Source organism: Patagioenas fasciata, chromosome 28, assembly GCF_037038585.1.
Source record: "Patagioenas fasciata isolate bPatFas1 chromosome 28, bPatFas1.hap1, whole genome shotgun sequence".
Classification (NCBI taxonomy): Eukaryota; Metazoa; Chordata; class Aves; order Columbiformes; family Columbidae; genus Patagioenas; species Patagioenas fasciata.
Window position 1 is genome coordinate 4,474,649 of NC_092547.1, and position 19,917 is coordinate 4,494,565.

The 19,917-nt window shown below is 61.1% G+C and overlaps 1 protein-coding gene across 2 annotated transcripts; it reads right to left on the reverse strand.

The window, feature by feature from the left end:
* Window positions 1-482: 482 nt before the first annotated feature.
* Window positions 483-19,111, reverse strand: GLI1 (GLI family zinc finger 1). 2 transcript variants are annotated; one of them, XM_071799902.1, is made up of 12 exons: window positions 18,851-19,111; window positions 10,134-10,300; window positions 9,904-9,999; window positions 8,427-8,622; window positions 8,090-8,258; window positions 7,885-7,983; window positions 7,631-7,771; window positions 6,834-6,983; window positions 5,516-5,680; window positions 5,012-5,260; window positions 3,794-4,073; window positions 483-3,060 (listed from the first exon to the last, which is right to left on the reverse strand). In XM_071799902.1, the coding sequence occupies exons 2-12, from the start codon at window positions 10,228-10,230 to the stop codon at window positions 854-856; spliced, it is 3,849 nt and encodes a 1,282-aa protein (XP_071656003.1). In that variant the 5' UTR covers window positions 10,231-10,300; window positions 18,851-19,111; the 3' UTR covers window positions 483-853. The 2 variants fall into 2 exon arrangements, with proteins under 2 accessions (XP_071656003.1, XP_065715108.2); XM_065859036.2 differs by having other exon boundaries at window positions 7,885-7,986.
* Window positions 19,112-19,917: the final 806 nt, after the last annotated feature.

A 19,917-nucleotide genomic window follows, 5' to 3' on the forward strand; every position in this document is an offset into this window, starting at 1 on the left:
GGCTATTTTCGCGCCTTGGTGGCGGCTCCCACTCCGTGTGTGCAATGGGAAAGTCCCCCAAATCGGGGTGGGGAAAGGTGAAGAGGGAAGCGGCAGCTTTTGAAAGCACTTTTCTACCTTTTGAGTGAGAGATATTGTTGATTTAGGGTCCTCCTTGCTGCGGAACAACGTTTAAACCTCCCAGAGAAAAGCGCGACTTAATCGAGCTCATCCCCACATCGAGATCTGCGTGTGCTTGGTTTATGGGGCGCACGCTGTGGACCCCCAAGGGCTGCACTGGGCTCTCGTGGGTCAAAACACCCACGGCTCGCAGCCCCCTGAGAAAGGGTTCAATGGGGACGGGAGGCGCCGCTTTTCCTCCCAAACAAAGGCTGGGATAACACCCACCGGACGGACAGACAGACACGGAGCGACGGGCACCGTCCCTTGGAGGGAAGGGGTGGCCTTGCCAAGCAAGGAGTGATTGCAGTCAAGACAAAGACGACGATTTAAGGGGTGTAATGGGAACATGTGGGGCAGGTAGGACTCTTTGGTTTTGACATCAAGGCTGCCCAGGGTCACTGTGTCCAGAGGGAGGCAGCGAAAGGTTCCAGGCACTGGAATGGAAGGACTGTCAAACCAGTTCCCCCCAACAAGGGGTGACCCACAGCACCTAACGGGGCTTAGGGCTGCGTGTGGGACCCAGCCATGTCCCTTCCCTGGGAGCCTGACACTCACTGACTGCACAAGGGGACACCCCGGGGTGCTTCACGCCATAAATCTCCACGTGAGCAGGGACTTTGCGCCTCTGCCCCGATGCGGTTGGGCTCCCCCCGGCTGCGGACGTCCCTCCCTGATGGCCGGTACCTCCCGGTTAGGACAAGGAGTTGAGGAAATGGCTTTCCCCCGCCAGACTGCTCAACATGGAGCTCATGTCGCCCACGGCCATGTTGGCACCCCCGGACGCAGCGAGCAGGAGGCCACCGGCAGGGCTTGGTGGCCCGGGCAGCAGCGCAGGCGTCTCTGGATCTTCCACAATGGAAGCAAAGTCAAGGTGCGTGTTCTCCAGGTCCAGAGAGTCCAGGCTGTTGGCCACCTGCTCCCCCGAGCCCAGGTGGTAACACGAGCTGCCTTTGAGTCCTTCCAAGCTCCCACCGTAGTGCCGGGGACCCCTGCAGCTTGATGCCATTTGGCCCAGCACCTTATGTCCCCCTCTGCCCACCTGGCCCGGGCGATACTGGGAATCACTGAGCCCCTCGGGTGTGGGGCGGGCGGGGGGCAAGCGAAGCGCACGCCGGGTGCTGGGGTCCAGCCCCGCGTAGCAATCGCCCGCGTATTTCACACTGTTTTGGTGACCGGCTGGTTTGGGGCCACCGGGCGGGTGCGGCACCATCTCTGGGTGGAAGCACGGGGTGCTGAGGAGGTGCTGGGGCTCTGGTGGGCCCTGCAGGTGGTCTGGTTTGGTTTGGTAACCAGAGTACTTGGGGCTAAGGTAGAGCGGTGCTTGCATGGCTTGGCACTGCCCGGGCTCAGCGCCCAGCCCCACACCGGCGTCCCCTGCCGCCGGAGCCGGTTGGTCACCCCACATCAGAGCCTGTTGAGCCTGCACGTAGCTACAGACCATCGCCTCTTTGCTCTGCATGGTGGAGCTTTGGGCTCCTCGAGCATCCGGGCTCGATATGCCCATGTAACTGAGTTCCTCAGCCTGGTAACCACCAGGCCCTGCACTCATGGCTTGGCCAAAGGATGCCGGAGGCTGCACGGGCCCCGCGAGCTTGGCGTTCTGGCAGGGAGCAAGCGCCGGGGCAGGCACTGGGTAACGCTGCTCACATTTGATCTGCAGTCGGTTAAGCCGGTGCCCCCCAGCAAAACCTCGATCCTGGCACGAGCTCACAAGTTTGGGTTGCTGCCCGCAAGAGCTGGGGAGCAGGTACTCGGGACTGGGATGGTGACAGTGCGGCCCGGACACGGCCGACACAGAGGCGCTGACGCTCGACTGCCCAGAGCTCAGCTCCAGATTGCCTTGGGGAGGCTCATCCCACGGAGCTGGCATGGGCTCGCCGCCGGCGTGCATGGTCGCGAAGTGCTGGTTCATCTGGCACTGAGGAAGGGAGAAGTCGGACTGAAGCAATCCCTCCTCCATGTCCCTGTGCCCTCCCGGGTTCAGCTGCATCCCCCCCGTGGTCCGCTGAGCGCTGGCATAGAGGCACTGGAGCTCCGCACCCTGGCACGGGAAGCTTTCCTCGGGGTAGTTCAAGTACTGCTCCATCTCCAGCAAACCGGACTCCACGCCTGCTCCAGGGCCCTCTATGCTCGCCGTCTCCAGGAAGACATTTTCACTGATGCTGGGTGGCCGTGGGGAGAACACGTGGCGCTGCAGGTTGGCGTCGGAACCACCCACCGGCTGCAGAGCGGGTCTGCCCGCTCCCGGCACGTTCACGTTACCCACGCTCTTAAAGCGCTGCACCCTGGTCGCAGCGGGAGGGTTGGCCACGGTGCGCGCGGGGTCGCTGGCCCGCCGGACACCGTTCCAAGGCAGCAGGTGAGGGGGAACGCCGCCCACGTAGCCAGGATGCTCATTGGAACTGTGCCTTCGCGGCAAACCGTTCGCAAGGAAGCGCGGCTCCGTCGTCCCGAGGTAGCCCCCGGGCGAGCTGCCGTGGCCATGCGGCAACACCTGCTCCACGCTGGGCAGCGGGGTCGGTGGTGGCCCGCCCGTGGCCGCGGCGTATTTGGCCCTGAGGCGGTAGCGCTGGGCCGGGGTGAGGGTACCCACACCCGGCAGCCCCTCGCAGGCGCTGGAGCGTCGCGACTCGTCCGGAGACACCAGGTCGTAGCCATCTGCCAGGCCCGCCCCGCCGGGCATCCCGCCCGCCTCGCCACCCAGACGGGCCCCGGGTGGGCGCGGGGACACCAGGGACGAGCGCCGGCTCACGGTGTAGGCCGAGCTCACGGTGCTGGTGGTGCTGCTGCGGCGCTCGCTCAGCGGCAGCCCCGGCTCCGCCGCCGACAGCTCCGCCATGCGCCGCTGCCACGCTGCCGGCGGCGGCACCGGGACGCCGGGTACCTCCCCAGGCAGGCCTGAGGGAAGAGAAAGAGCCGTTAAACCAGGGCACTGGGGACAATTCAATTAAACACTATTCCCTTAAAATAAAACAGTTTCAGATCAAATATGAGGCCTTGGTACTTATGTTAAAAATGCTCTTTAAGCTTCAATGATTGTTTGCTGCTACAGTCATGCTGAATAAAGCTATAGCTAAAATGTATTCACAAGGTGTTAATGTCTACATCTCATTATTTGCAGCCTCTCGGAGAAAGCAAAAGTCACCGCAAATAGCGCTGTGCCAAACTGGTTGCTTGACCAACAAAGTTGCTTCATCATGCAATGAACTGGGTCATTCTAAAGTGGTCACAGGTGTTGCCAACAAGAGGCTTTGTATTTGAGTAGGGCAGATTTTTTGGTCCGTGTGAGAACACATTTGAACGTTAAATATTTTCTGACACTCTGGAGTTGCTGTTGCTTTTCCCATTTTCTTTAGGTCAACATATGGTTCATGGCCAGAGCGGGAACAGGCAACCCCCTCCAGCACCAGGATGTGGCTTCTTTCCTGGTGGTGCCAACAAAGAGGGGGTAGAAGACCATTTAGAATCATTTAGGTTGGAAAACACCTTTATGATCAAGTCCAAAGATGGGGCAGAGCCCACACGTAGAGATCCAGGAGTAGTGAAAAGGTGTGGAAACCTCTCTGCGTGCAAACCAGACCCCTCTTGACTCAGTGCCCACAGGACACATAGAACGGAACCACATTCTCACCGGCTCCAGGGATGGCTGGCAAACTCAGGCCCTTGGTAGCTGACGGCTTCCTCATCTGCTTCAGTTTGTCAATGCGAAGATTTTCGAGCTTGTGGAGGGTCATGAGCCCCGAGGTGCCCATGGGCTCACCGGGCAGCGCGTCCTCCAGCGTGGACAGATCCTCGTAGCTCCCGCCGGCGTTGCCCGCCATCTCCACCCCGCTGTCGTTGTTGGTGGTGCTGCCGAGCGGGGAGTGGTCGCTGCTGCACGACGACTGCCCACCCGGGCTGGGCTGCGGCTTCTGGGGGTGCCCGAGACAGTGATCAAGGAAAAGGGGGTCAGACACCCACTACACAGCCTGTGAGCCCACAGCCCACCAGGTCACAGAATCAATGTCAGGGGTTGAAGGGACCTGGAAAGCTCATCCAGTGCGATCCCCCCATGGAGCAGGAACACCCAGCTGAGGTTCCACAGGAACCAGGCGGGTTTGAATGTCTGCAGAGAAGGAGACTCCACAACCCCCCTGGGCAGCCTGGGCCAGGCTCTGACACCCTCACCACAAACAAGTTTCTGCTCATCTTCAAGTGGAACCTCCTGTGTTCCAGTTTGCACCCATTGCCCCTTGTCCTGTCACTGGTTGTCACCCAGAAGAGCCTGGCTCCATCCTCCTGACACTGCCCCTTTCCATATTGATCCCCAGGAATGAGTCCCCCCTCAGTCTCCTCTTCTCCAGCTCCAGAGCCCCAGCTCCCTCAGCCTTTCCTCACACGGGAGATGCTCCACTCCCTCCAGCATCTTGGTGGCTGCGCTGGACTCTCTCCAGCAGTTCCCTGTCCTTCTGGAGCTGAGGGGCCACAACTGGACACAAGATTCCAGGTGTGGTCTCCCCAGGGCAGAGCAGAGGGGCAGGAGAACCTCTCTGACCTACTGACCACCCCCTTCTAACCCACCCCAGGTCCCATTGGCTTCCTGGCCACAAGGGCCCAGTGCTGGCTCATGCTCACCCTGCTGTCCCCAGGACCCGCAGGTCCCTTTTCACTGCTCTCTAACAGCTCATTCCCAGCTTACACTGGAACCTGGGGTTGTTGCTGCCCAGATTCAAGACTCTACACTTGCCCTTGTTATATTTCGTCAAATTTCTCCCCGCCAATATGGAGATGCAGAGACAACTCCTCTTCCACACAAACCGAGCACTCCGACAGGCTTGGCCATGCCGTCCCCACACCCCCAGCTCCTTACCACGGCCACGTCTGGCACCAAGAGTTTGCCGTCATCCCTCCGAGCCTCAGTGGGGCCATTTGTGTCTTTCTCCTGCTTCATGTCCGGGAGGCCGCCGGGGGCGTGCAGCGCACGGCCTGGCACCGCATCCCCTCGGTGCTTCTTGGTGACGTGGGCGTCGGGGCCGTGCACGGTCTTGACGTGTTTGCGCAGGGAACTGGGGTCTGTGTAGCGCTTGGTGCAGCCTGGAATCTTGCACACGTAGGGCTTCTGCCAGGAAACATGGTGGGAATGGTGAGGGAGGGTTTAACTCCAATTAGAGACCCCTCCCAGCAAAGTACCAGCTGGGCAGGGAATAAATACCCATCCCCTTCCTCACAAGTCAGCCCAAGAACTGAAAGAGGGAAGGGATCAAGAGGTTGAGTCCACTTGGAATAGGGAATGTTAGGAATTTAGATTATGGGACTAACCAGGGGGCAAACGGGGAGACCGAAGGGGTGCAAAGAGCCCCAGGTGGGTCTGTACCTCATTGGAGTGAGTGCGGTTCTGATGCTTGGCGCGGTCGGAAGCATTGGAGAAGGCCTTGTTGCAACCCTCGTGTTCACACACGTACGGTTTCTCCCCCGTGTGTGAGCGCAGATGCGTCTTGAGGTTCTCCAGGCGGGAGTAGGCTTTGCTACAGCCCTCGAACTGCGCGGGGAAGCAGGGTGAAACACGCCACACACCTTCAACAGACCCTGCCCCACATCACCCCCACGCTACGCACCCACGGCGCACCCGCCATGGACACGCATCGCATCTCCCAACCAACGCACAACGCCCCTGCCCTCCTCCAGGCGCACGTCCCCGCAGCCCCGCACAGCCCGGGACCCCTCTGGCCTGTGTCCCACCACTGTCCACAGGGCCGCGTGTGCTGCTTGGACTGAAAACGGGTTGATTTTCTTCCTGCATCACAAACCTTTCTTTTCCCAGCTCATGGTTTGCACTCAGTTTGAGAACAAGCAGATCCCAGCCCAGCACAGGGTTCATGGTTTGAATGGCTCTGCTCTGAGAGCCAAGGACACTCTGAGCTCTGCCCACAGGGGTGAGGCAGCGAGGAAGGGGATGGATGGACAGAGCTGCACTGACACCCACACTGAGCAACCAGAGCGGTCCAGCCCATTAGCATCCTGTGAATTATTTAAGGACACTTGGGACCTTCTGGTTTTGGTTCTTCCGATCTCTCTGGTTCTTCTCTTTGCTCTTTTTGGTGCAGCCGGGGGAGTTTTTGGTTGGGACGTTTAGTTTGGCTTTTACCATTTTGCAGAGGCCTCTGAGCCTTTCTGCCTTTTCCCTCTCTTTTCTCTCTCTGGGATCGGCTTTGGGACCAGGTGCCGTTTCCTGGCACTGCCTGCTCAGTTGTGGACAGAGTTCATAGGGAATAGCCTTGAGCATCTTTTATTTCTACTTTATGTATCTATTTAGTAGCAGCGTATTAGCATTTTATTATTTTATTAAGCTGTGTTCATCTCAATCCAAGTTTCTCCCTTCCCTTTCCGTTCTCTCCCTCTCGGGGGCGGTGATGGAGGAGGTGAGTGAGCGGCTGCGTGGTCGCGTTGCCACGGCTTCAACCACGACACCAAACTGCACCTCGCCCACTACAAACCCCTCCACCCCACGTGCATCTCCATGCCATCCATCACATGGGCTGCCACGTATGAACCCCACTCCACCCTGCGCTACCCCGCTCCTGACCACCCTGTGTGTGCCACCACGTGTCCCCCTCGGTGCCATGTAGCACATGAGCCCTGTATTGAGCTCCGCCTGGCGCAAGGCACCCCGGCAAAGCTTCACACCAGCTCACCGTGCACTTGTGAGGCTTCTCGCCCGTGTGGCGCCGCATGTGCACCACCAGCATGTACTGAGCCTTGAAGGGCCTCTGCTCCCGGGAACACGCTGCCCAGTGGCACACAAACTCCTTCTTCTCCCCATGGATGTGCTCGTTGTTGATGTGCTGGGGAGAGAGGGGCATCACTGGTGGCACTGGGGAGGGTGCCAAGGGTCAGGGAGACACATGGCCAAAGAGAATCTCATGGGAGAAATGGACATGGAGGGGCTGGGATGGTGGGTTGGGGGAAAACAGAGTGGTCAGATGGTGTGTGGAGGAGAGAGGGGATACAGGAGATGGCTGGGGGCTATTTTGGGAGGACCAAGAGAAGACATAGGAGTTAAGGTGGTCTGAGGGGTGGTGAAGGGGCTATAGCAGATTTGGAGTGTCTGGAGGGAGACAAAGAGCAAAGGAGAAGTCTGGAGGCACCGAAGGTTCAGAGATCAGATTTGGAGTGTCTGGAGGGAGATGAAGAACAAAGGAGAAGTCTGGAGGCTCAGGAGAGCTGCCCCAGGGTGAGGAAGGCCGGAGGTGGACATGGCACGGGAGGGTCACAAAGAACCAGCCCACGAGAAGCGAAGGATGCACATCCCTCCCTCCCTTCCTATGGGCAACTTGAACACCATGTACCTACGCAGTGAGTTCTCAGGGCGAGGGGTGGGAGGGGAGCGTCCCAGTATGGGATAGTCCTAGCAGAGGGGTTGACACGGGGACATCAGCCACCCTGAGGGCAGGTTCTGGGACTGGGAGTACCCAGGCAGGTCCTAACTCACATGCACCAGCTGCTCCTGCGTATCGAACTCCTTGGCGCAGCCGTCCCAGTAGCAATTGGTTTCGTACACAGTCTCAGACTCCGGTTTCCCATCCTCTTTCTCCAGATCTTCCCGAACATCAAGCATCCCCAGCAAAGGGTCCTGGGGGGGCACAGCCAGGTGAGCGCTCCCCGGTGCCACTTTCTGTGCTCGCTGTCACAGGGCGGAGTGTGGCGCCCTGGGGAAGCAGGGGGGTCTCAAGGGCTGGGGAGTACCTGGGTGCCTGTGGAAGCTGGGCTGCAGATGTCACCCTCAGATCTGTCCTCTGGGTATCTGACGGACAGGGGGCTGCTCAGGCTCCACTCCAACTTGAGCTGCTGCCGTGGTAGGGGGGCAATGGGAAGCGGTCAGCACGGAGATGCCCGCTGGACCATCCCCTCTGCGGGATGCACCACCCATAGGGATGCAGGGCGCCCTTACCTGGCAGTGTTTGAGGGTCACCCGAGCCGGGCCGTGGTGCAGGAGCCCCGGGCGGGCGGGCAGGTGCTCGTGGGAGCTACACGGTGCCGGGGGGGGCGGCGGAGTGTGGTTATACAGGTGGTTTTGGCCCTTCTGCTGAGCCGGTGGACTCTGGTACCCCAGTGACGGGCTGCAAAGAGCAAGAGGGATGAGTGGACAACACCATCAGAGGGGCAGGTGCCTGAACTCCCAGCCACTCCTTCCGTAACCCACTGGATCGCTCTGCTCCCGCCTTCCCTGGCCCTCACCCCGGCCTGACACGGCACACACGCCAGCGGGGCTGAGGTCTGGTGCCCACCTGATGGTGCTGATGGAGAGGTGGCCATAGGAGCCACTGGCAGAGGCGCAGCGGGAGTTGATGAACGCGACAAGGGAGTTGGGTGAGGTGCGGATTACCGTCTGCAGGTCAATGCTAGAGTCTGACAGAGGCGAGATGGACAGTGCCCGCTTCTTGCCCAGTTTGCCTGCACCACGGGGCGTTGAGAACCGTGAGCCTGGGATGGCAGCAGAGAGCGGGGGGCACTCCTCTCAGCGTGGGTCCTAGGGGGCTCAAGAAACCCCCGAGGACACGAGCCTGGTGCTCTGGAGCCTGGAGGAGTACCCTGAGTGTGCTGGTTAGCTTCTGAGAACAGAATAGAATATTTCATTTGGAAGGGACCTACAACGATCATCTAGTCCAACGGCCTGACCAGTTCGGGGCTAACCAAAAATTAAAGCATGTTATTAAGGGCATTGTCCAAATGTCTCTTAAACACTGAGAGGCTTGGGGCATCGACCACCCCTCTAGGAAGCCTGTTCTGGTGTTTGACGACCCTCTTGGCAAATAAATGCTTCGAATGTCCAGTCTAAAGCTCCCCTGGCACAGCTCTGAACCATTCCCACGAACCTATCGCTGGATGGCAGGGAGAAGAGGTGAGGCCGCAGCGGTGCTGAGCACAGCAGGACAGTCCCCTCCTTCCCCCGCGGGGTCTGACGCACCCCCCGATGCAGTTTGATCTCGGGTACCAGGACCCACTGCTGTCTCCCCCCAGACCCCTTTCTGCAGGGCTGCCCCCCAGCCACTCCTCTCTCCATTTATACTCCAGGCTACGCAAGGCTCAAAAGTGTCACCCCTGCCTACCACAGCCACCAGTGTTCCTATAGGGTGCCCAAACCCCTTGGCATGTGTGTACTTGCTGCTACAGCTGCCATCATCCCAAGAAAAGCTCCTGATCGCCTTGGCCACAGCCAACACAAACCCTTCTGTTCACACAGGAGAGAGAAAGGCTGAGGGAGCTGGGGCTCTGGAGCTGGAGAAGAGGAGACTGAGGGGTGATTAATTAATGGGGATCAATATGGAAAGGGGCAGTGTCAGGTGGATGGAGCCAGGCTCTTCTGGGTGACAACCAGTGACAGGACAAGGGGCAATGGGTGCAAACTGGAACACAGGAGGTTCCGCTTGAATATGAGCAGAAACTTGTTCGTGGTGAGGGTGGCAGAGCCTGGCCCAGGCTGCCCAGGGGGGTTGTGGAGTCTCCTTCTCTGCAGACATTCAAACCCGCCTGGTTCCTGTGGAACCTCAGCTGGGTGTTCCTGCTCCATGGGGGATTGCACTGGATGAGCTTTCCAGGTCCCTTCAACCCCTGACATTCTGGGATTCTGTGAAGATCCCTGAAGCCCCATCACCGGTGTCAATGTCCCCAGCGCTGCCCACACCCGCAGTCCCCACACGACACAGCCCAGGACCCCGTGTAGAGCCCCCGCCTGCCCCGTGCCCCCCGAGACCGGACCCTTACCGTCACCACCGCCGGGATGCTCGCTTCCTGGCGCCGCCCCATAACCACAGTGGCTGCTCGTGAGGTTGGACTGACGGCACAAGGGGAAATCAAGTCCTGCCAGCGGGGAGGAGAAAGATAGGAAGACGTATTTGGGAAGGTGGCACAAAGGGGGAAAGGAAACCCAACTGAAGTCGGGTGTCCCTCGTGCCAACCCCCACTCAAGCCATGGCGAGGTGGCTGTGACCGACCTTGTGGCCCCGTGGCACCCGGGGCGGCTCCATGCGGGGGGCGCAGGCAGCAGTGCTCGGCGTAGCCGGCGGCCGTGGCGCTGACGGGGTTGAACATATCGCGGCGGGGCCCGGCCGGGCTCAGGGGCGCATCTGGTCCTCCCCGTGGGGCTGGAGCCGGTCGGGGCCTGCGGAGCACAAGGGTGGGCTGCCCCGGGCAGCGCAGGCGGCCGGAGCCCCTGGATCCCACGGGGACCCCCGCGCCTCCCCGCACCCTGCGGCCACCCCTGACACCTCCCACCCGGGGACACAAAACCCTGCGCCCCCCACCTCGGCAGCCCCAGCGCAGCCCCAGGCAAAGGGAAAGGCAGGGCCCAGGGGCACTGACGAGGCGGGGAGGGCAGGGGGCTAAGGGGGAAACCCTCTCCCCATCGTTTCCATAGAGTCATAGACTCATTTTGGTTGGAAGAGACCCTCAGAATCACTGAGTTCAACCATAACCCACCCAACTCCAGCACTAAACCACGTCCCTAAACCTCGTCTAAACGCCTTTTAAACCCCTCCAGGGATGGTGGCTCCAGCACTGCCCTGGGCAGCCTGTTCAATGCCCAACAACCCTTTCCATGAAGAATTTCTTTCTAATATCCAACCTCAAGCTCCCCTGGTGCAACTTGAGGCCGTTTCCTCTTGTTTTATCCCTTGGGAGCACAGACCAACCCCCTCCATGCTCCAAGCTCCTTTCAGGCAGTTCAGAGATCAGAAGGTCTCCCCTCAGCTCCTGTTCTCCAGCTGAACCCCCCAGGTCCCTCAGCCGCTCCCATCACACTTGTGCTCCAGCCCCTCATCGCCTCCTCTGCACCCTCTCCATGTCCTGATGATGATGAGGGACCCAAAACTGAGCACAGGATTGAAGTATTTTGGGGCACAGACACGCACAACAAGGGTCCTGGGCAGAGGAACCGGGCTGTGAGGGACCTGACTCGGCAACAACCACCAATGAATATCTCCACGTACAACTCCACTGCACAAATGAGAAACCAAGGCACAGATGGTTAGAACCGTTCTCGGTCACAGCGCCGAGCTGGCACCCTGCTCTGCGCTCCTCACGGGTCCCCGCAGCTCCTGCATTGTGCCCGGGGGCCATTCCTACCCAGCGCCCTCCCCGTGCTCAGATCCGCGGCTCTGGCTGTGCCTTTGGCCTCTGCACCCCATCCTGGCCCACGGCCCCATCGCCACCCACGGCCACCGTCCTGCCCCAAGACCCCGGAGGGCTTGTCTGAAGGACAGACGCTTTGGACGGACAAACAGCCACAGGGTGAGGGAGACGCACATGAGTGCTGCTGGGAACAAAGCCTTCCGCCCCTTCACCCCCCTCCTTTGAGACACAAGGGGGATCACCCCAAACAAGGGGTCTGGGGGAGTGGAAGCCCCTCACCCTGCTGGGAAAGCGCTGCGTCGCGTTCGGAGCCCGGGGGAGGCGAGGGGGGCAGCAATTCTTCCGCATGAGTTGCCCCTTTGAAAGCTCGTCTAGGGGCTTTGTGAGAGTGTCAGCCTGGAAGAATGGGGGGGGGCAGCAGGGCAGGCAAAGCGGGGGAGGTACCCAGGAAGGTGGTGGCGATGCGTAGGAAACGAGGTGGGGGTTGGCAGAGCAGGGGCCTCTTACCTGCCTTGCAATGACTGGGGCATCAGCTCCACGGGAAGCGTCCCACCCACCCCAATATCGAATGGACAGAGGGTCTGCAAGCCCTCCATGAAGCCCTTGCCATGTCCCCTCCACCTTGCCGACTGTTGGCCGCGTTCACCTTGCTGTGCCCACCACCCGCTGTAGCCGTGCACGCACACACAACGTGCACACCCCTGCAGGGCGACCACCACAGAAGCTCCACGTGCGTGCACGCGGCTCCCGTGCGAAATGCAGCGCTTGTGCACACCAGAGAACACGCACGTCCCGTGCGACGCACGGAAAGCTGCATGTGCATAGGCACGCAGAGGCGCAAGGCACAGGCGTGTGCACGGCTTTACGTGTAAGCACACGCGGAGCACACGTGGGCACAGCACACCACCGTTCACGGGGAACACACAGGCAGGTAGCACGAGGCTCATTACCTCCAGCATCAGGACTCATGAGCCGCATGCACCATCTCCCCACCCAGGGTGGCATCTGCTCTGTGTCCCCCCCGTGCCCACCATGTAGAACTGGGGAAGGCTCAGCGGGGCTCTGGTCCCCACCGCTCCCAGCCACCCAGGCACCACGGGAGGGTCGGGGTCCCGCTGTGCCACGCTGTGCCACGACAGCCCCTCTTTCCTGCATCCCAAGCAAAGGGGGAGAGCTCAATGAGCAGACCCAGCCTGGCAAGGGCTGGGGAGAGGTGGGTGCCAGGCGGGCGCGATGGCAGCGACGCGGTGCTCTCCAACCCCCCCGCGGAGCACCAGCAAGGCAGAAAGTGCCCAGGACCCACAGGATGCTCCCCCAGCCCCACAGGGGCTCCCCAGAGCCCGGTGGCCCCCTTAGCAAGAGAAGCCGGAGGGGGCCGGGGACGCGGGGAGCCGACGGGAACCGGCCCGCAGCTCCCCCACCGCCGCTCGCCTCCCCCGCGCCGCGCCGCGGCCCACCCAAGTCGCAGCCTATGGGCATAAATTTGAGAGCCAGGCGCAGCCGGGATGGAGGGGAATCTTCCCTCAGTCTCCTCCTGCCAAGAAACTCAAACTGAAACACATTCCTCCTCTCCCCTTGCCAAGAAAACAAGGAGCGCAGCCAGCGGCAGGAGCAGTGCAAGAAGCGGGGCTGGCTCCAGACTCCGAAACACGGCGCGGGAGGGGGTCAGGACTGGTCATCCCCCTCCTCCCCGGCTCCTTGCCTTTTATTTCCTGCAAACACATCTAAAATGTGTCATCTGGCTCCAGTTTCCTGAGGACACCGGGGAACGGGGCGGGGGGGAGAGAAGGAGACAGAGGAGAAGGCGCAAAAGGCAGAGAGGGAAAGGAGATGGAGTGAGTTGTGCCACGGGATGACAGTCGGGCGGTGGAGCGGAGCTGGCAGGAACGAGGGACAGACAGACGCTGGCGCTGACCGGGGAATCACACACCCTTGGAAGACCCGTCTGCAAGAGGAGGAGGTGGGGTGCACCCACCGCACCCCGCGACGGGCAGAGCCCCCAGCTCCCGCCTGCACCGGGACGGCTCCCGCACCCCCGGGCCCAGGAAAAGCCAAAGGTGCCGTGAGTTAGAATCATAGAATGATTTTGGTTGAAGAGACCCTCAGGATCATGAAGTTCAACCATAACCTCACCCAACTCCAGCACTAAACCACGTCCCTAAACCTTGTCTGAATGCCTTTTAAACCCCTCCAGGGATGGTGGCTCCAGCACCGCCCTGGGCAGCCTGTTCAATGCCCAACAACCCTTTCCATGAAGAATTTCTTCCTAATATCCAACCTCAACCTTCCCTTGAGGCCGTTTCCTCTTGTTTTATCCCTTGGGAGCACAGACCAACCCCCTCCATGCTCCAAGCTCCTTTCAGGCAGTTCAGAGATCAGAAGGTCTCCCCTCAGCTCCTGTTCTCCAGCTGAACCCCCCAGGTCCCTCAGTCTCCATCACACTTGTGCTCCAGCCCCTCATCACCTCCTCTGCACCCTCTCCATGTCCTGATGATGATGAGGGACCCAAAACTGAGCACGGGATTGAAGTATTTTGGGGCACAGACATGCACAAGGGTCCTAGGCAGAGGAGCCCCCAGGTCCCTCAGCCGCTCCATGGGGGCAGCACGGGGTGGCTGCCACCCAGCCCAGCACACGGGGTGGCGAGCGTCCCCATCTGCGCCCCGGCATTGTCCCCACGAGCTCCTGCCCCCGGCCCAGCCCCGGCAGGGTTAACCGCCCCGGAGTCCCACTGTGGAGGAATGTGATGTCAGGGCTGGATTAGCCCGTGCAGCCGAGATCCCAGCCGATAGACCAGCAGCGCTGAGCTGTGTGTGGCACAATCCATCAACCCGCCCAGCACGGCCCCCAGCATGGGGGGCCCGGGGGAGGGCTCTGTGCGTGCATGCGTGGGAGCGTCCGCGCTTCTCCGAGCACGGGTGCGCGAACGCACAAGTTTGGCCATATGTGTTTGCATGTGTGGAGGGGGATTTGTGTTCATGCGTGGTTATTTTTTGGGGGGGGGGTGCTTGTTTGTATGGACTCACAGATTATGTTTGAGTGCATGTGTGCTTGTGTGTGTCTACACACGTGTGGACTGTCCGCGTGTGCATATCGGTAGCTACAACAGTAGCTAAGGGGGAACCACTATATGTTTGCAGGCCCCGTCACCCCAAACCCTGACTCACTGAGGGTGCAAGGGGGGGGCCGGAGCAGAGAGTGGGGTTCAGCGGTGCAACAGGACGGAGAGTGGGGAAAACCACCCCAAAATGCCACCGCTCCATCTCCTTTCCCCCCCTCCATCCATGGGGTGGGCAAACCCTGAGCCGCCTCCGCTCGCCTACTGACCCCAGGTCAGCCACATGCCCAATTGGTTTAACCCTACGGGGCCTTAGGAAAAACATTGATCTGGCTTAAGATCTGCCTTCCCACACTGCGGCAACGGCTCAGACGGAGCGGTGAGCCGGGCAGAGTAGGAACACGGCACCGAGCGGCAGCACATCGGTGCAAGTATTAGACGAGGTTCTTAGGGACATGGTTTACCGCTAGACTTGGGTTAGGTTGTGCTTGGACTCCATGATCTTGAGGGTCTCTTCCAACTGAAATGATTCTATGGTTCTCAGTAGCAAGAGAAGAGAGCGGACACCGGCGCCAGCCCCGGATCGAGGGGACTCATCCCAGCTGCATCCCCAGGCAGCTCCTCCCCAGCTCTGTGTCCTGCTTGCTCTACAGCCCCCCCGGGCGCAAGAAAATGCCCGGGATGGTGGGGCAAAGAGGGTGAGATTTCGCCTGGAAGACGCCCGTTCTCCTGCGCTGGGGACCACACGGCTTCCTCAGCTCTGCCTCCAGCAGAACCGACGTGCAGACCTCCCGCCCGGCTGCCTCGCTGCACATCTGACCCCACGGTTAGGCCAGGCCTTTAGGGCGAGCCCAAGCTCCTCTGCATGGGGCAGCTAATCTGCCCAGGACCGCAGCTGCCACAAAGCACATTGCTTCAGGTTCAGGGGGTCTGAAAGGGGATGATTCGGGGTCGTGATCTCACGCTGGTCTGGGCTGCCAAGCTCGTTCCAAGGTGGTCCCTCGCCTGCATAAGATGAGGCAAAGAACCAGCTCGGGGGGGATTTTAGAGCTGTGTGGAGGGAAAGGGGCAGACACAACCATGCCAGGACAGATTCAGAACATCCTCAACTCGCTTCTCCCTCCTTTCTCCAGCCCTGGCTGCCACCTTCAGAAAACATCACACATCCTTATTCCCCACCCCACGCCAAAACTCTCTGCCCTTCACATCAGTAAGGACCAGAGGTCCCTCCCCAGCCTGCTCACCCCTCCAGCAGCACAGCCCTGTGTGCTGCACCTCAGCAGGGGGCAAAACAACCCAGCCCCTCGCTCCCACGTGCATCCACACCCACTCCTGACCATGCACCGACATGCCCCTAGACACGCCAACACACGCTAACACACGTGTGCTGTGGGAAGAGGGGAAGGCAGGCCAGCCTGGGCTGGCTCCCAGGACACAGCCCGTGGAAGGGGCTGCAGGGTGGGAGCTCACAGCTCCGCGCTCCCCGCGCTTGTAAAACGGGGACCGCCAACCGCAAGCGGAGCCGCTCAGGAAGCCGTGGCGAGCTGGGCAGGAGTGGTGGTGCTTGATAGGTGGTCCCAGGGCAGGCAGGCGATTGTCACGGGCTTGCATGTTGTTTGCTTTGGCCCCCAGCGCGCACCACCCGCACGAATCGCTCGCGTAAAGCCTGGCCCCTACCTCCATAGGGCTGGGGTATTGGTGAAGGGAAGGGTTTGGGGTGAGGGTAAGGGGGGTGCACACACGGATTTCTGCTCTCCCCTTCCTTCTCAGCGCTGGGGGAAACAGCAAAATTGAACGCGTGGGACCCACAAAGGCTCAGCTCTGAGTTGTGACTGCGGGAGCTCCTGCCTACGGCCTCACCCCAACCCAGCGCGTTAAACACAGGGACGCTAAGAGAGCAGGGGCTGAAATGCAGGCACCCTGCCATCCTGAGGGACAGACGGCAGGACACGGGAGGCAGCGGAATGCAGGGTGATCTGTCCTCCCACCAGGAGACACTCATCTTTCCTGAAGTATCTGCCACCGGTGAGGTGGATCAATGGCACAGACACCTGCTTTCCCATTCCTTGGCTGTTCTGTCCACACATCCAGCAACCACACCACTTTGAGCCACCATAGGGGACACCAACCAGGGCTTCGCTCCCTCTAGATCGGGGACAAGAGCCTGACAATGGGGTTAAAGCACATCTGGAAACACCCCCCCCATCCCAGCCTCACACCCAGATGAGGAAGAGCTGAAACCCGACTCTGTGTTTTTGCTGCTTGTTCCCACTCCGAGACAGCTATTTTATCAGCTGTTCACCTTGTTATTCTGCAGCTTCTGAAGGGTTTTGATGTGCCATAAGCACTGGGCTGGGTACACTTGCTGTGTTCCTGTGAGGATTTTGGCAGAAGAACCCCCTCGGTCTCACCAAGGACCCACCCAATGCACCTTTTCTATTGATCGCATCACTGGGATTGCGAAACACCAGGAGGAGATAGCGAGAGAAACTGAGGCACACAGACAGGCTCCAGCACCACAGATGCGAGATCCCAGCTGGGCAGATAATTGTGCATACAGGTATGTACATAGGCACACAGGCAAACAGGCCCCTCTGCATACGTGTCCATAGGGGTGCACACACACCCGTGCTGCTGGGGGACACTCTGGGTATAGAATCATAGAATGATTTCGGTTGGAAGAGACCCTCAGGATCATCGAGTCCAATCACAACCTCACCCAACTCCAGCACTAAACCACGTCCCTGAGAACCTCATCTAAACCCCTTTTAAACCCCTCCAGGGATGGTGGCTCCAGCACTGCCCTGGGCAGCCTGTTCAATGCCCCACAGCCCTTTGGGGAAGAAATTGTTCCCCACATCCAACCTCAACCTCCCCTGGTGCAACTTGAGGCCGTTTCCTCCTGTTTTATCCCTTGGGAGCACAGACCAACCCCCTCCATGCTCCAAGCTCCTTTCAGGCAGTTCAGAGATCAGAAGGTCTCCCCTCAGCTCCTGTTCTCCAGCTGAACCCCCCAGGTCCCTCAGCCGCTCCCATCACACTTGTGCTCCAGCTCCTCACCAGCTCCGTCACCTCCTCTGCACCCTTTCCATGTCCTTCTGGCGCTGAGGGGCCCAACACTGACCACAGGATTCAAGGTTTGGCCTCCCCAGTGCCCAGTACAGCAGCACCATCACTCCTCTAGTGCTGCTGGCCACACTGTTCCTGATACAAGCCAGGATGCTGGTGCCTTTTTGGCCACCTGGGCACAGAATAATTTCAGTTGGAAGAGACCCTCAGGATCATCGAGTTCAATCATAACCTCACCCAACTCCAGCACTAAACCATGGTCCTAAGACCCTCATCTAAACGCCTTTTAAACCCCTCCAGGGATGGTGACTCCAGCACTGCCCTGGGCAGCTGCAAGCGCACAGGAAAACTGACAGACGCTCAGAACTGGCACAGGAGAGGACTCGAGGTGCTCCACAAGCAAAAAGCAGCTCTGCTCCTCCCCTCAAAACCAGAGAGGTTTGATAAACTCATCCAGGCTCCCTTTCCCACAAACAGTTGGACCAGATGACCTTTCAAGATCCTTCCAATGGCTGTTCTGGGATTCTAGGTTTCCCAAGCATGGGACGCTTCTGTGGCAGCCACAGCCCCATGGGGAGGGAAGAAGTGCAGCCCCAGAGCCTGTGGGACCTGGGCATTTCACCGTGGGTTCTGGGAGGCTCCTTGGGGTGCACAGAATGTCCCTGCACCTCACTCCTAACAGACACCTCCCCGCACGGCCTGGCAGGTTGTCACGGAGCAGGGGGACCCATTATCCCAGCACCAAACCTCAGAGCCTTGCCCAGAACCGGTGGGTACCATTGGTGGGGATCCAGCTGTGTGCTCCAGCTGTGGGATGTGCAGGATGGGCCGGGCAGCTCTGTGCCCGACCAAAGAGGCTCCGGATGGCCGGGAGCTCGCACCAGTGGCGGAGGTGGCACTGCCCACCGTTCATGTGCGCCCGGGGACAGTCCTGCAGCTGCTGCGTCACTCGGGCCAGGGCAGTAACTTCCAGCGGTGGCTGCTCCCGCTCCAACATCCCCACCCGGGCATCAGAAGAGCTGCACGCCCAGGAGCCTGGAGCCCCCCGCTCCAGCCCAGCCCTCCCCTCCTGGGGCTGCAAGGGGCTTCCCCGGGTGGGCCGAGCGGCGGCGCGGCCGGAGCAGCCCACCCAGCCGGGAGCGGGAGGGCGTGGGAGTGGGTGTGAGCGCGAGTGTACGTGCCGGGGAGCGCGGCGGGGCCGGGGCGCTCTGCCCGTCCCCCCGAGCGCACTCGCCCCGTCCGACCCAGGAGGGACCCGGCCGCCCCGCGCCGTCCGACCCCGTTCCCAGCCCGCGCTCCGCCGGGCCCCCCGCTGGGAGCCTCGGTCCGGGTCCCGCCGCCGTCGACGGGAGGCGAGACGGGCCCGGCGGAGGGTCTGGCGCCATCCCGGCCCCTCCGGAGAGCGGGGGCCCGCGGGCGCCCCGAGCCCCTGCCCGCGGTGCCGGCGGCTCCTACCTCCGAACGGCTCCGAGCGGCCCCGGGAGAGGCGGCGGGTCCCGCGGCTCCGCGCTCCCTCTTCCCCCAGCTGCAGCTGCGGCTCGTTCTGGGGGAGAAGAGGCACATCCAGGGGGATCCCGGCGGTCGGGGCGGGACGGCGCGGCGCTCCCCGCACTTCCCCGGCCCGCCTCGGGGAACCAGGGAAAAGTTGCCGGAGCCCCTGCGGGGGGCGGCGCGTCCCGGCGGAGCCGCGGGGCGGCGGGTCCCGCTCCGCCAACTCGGGCGGCGGCGGCGCCGAGCGCGCTCGGGACGGAGACCCCGGCCGGGAGCGCCGCCGGCTCCGGCCACTCCGAAAACCCGGGCTGGATCCTGCACACGCGCGCACGCGGGACACGCGGGCCCGCGCACACCACGAGCAGGTCCCGCGCGCGGCCGGGACCGCGCACACTCGGGAACCCGCGTCCACGCGCGGGGGTGCGCACACGCGCGCGGGAACGAGGATCCGCGTGCCCTCGTGTGCGCTCGTGCACCGTTTGCACACTGCGGCACATGCACGGAGGTGGGAACACACACGATCATCCAGCGCAGAGCGATGGAGATGCTGGAGGGAGTGGAGCATCTCCCGTGTGAGGAAAGGCTGAGGGAGCTGGGGCTCTGGAGCTGGACAAGAGGAGACTGAGGGGGGACTCATTCCTGGGGATCAATATGGAAAGGGGCAGTGTCAGGAGGATGGAGCCAGGCTCTTCTGGGTGACAACCAGTGACAGGACAAGGGGCAATGGGTACAAACTGGAACAGGAGAGGTTCCACTTAAATATGAGTAGAAACTTGTTCCTGGTGAGGGTGGCAGAGCCTGGCCCAGGCTGCCCAGGGGGGTTGTGGAGTCTCCTTCTCTGCAGACATTCAAACCCGCCTGGTTCCTGTGGAACCTCAGCTGGGTGTTCCTGCTCCATGGGGGGATTGCACTGGATGAGCTTTCCAGGTCCCTTCAACCCCTGACATTCTGGGATTCTGTGATCAGCTCCTTGTGCCCAACCTGGCTCCACTGAGACAACCTGGGGACCAGGGTCCCAGCACCTCCCACCC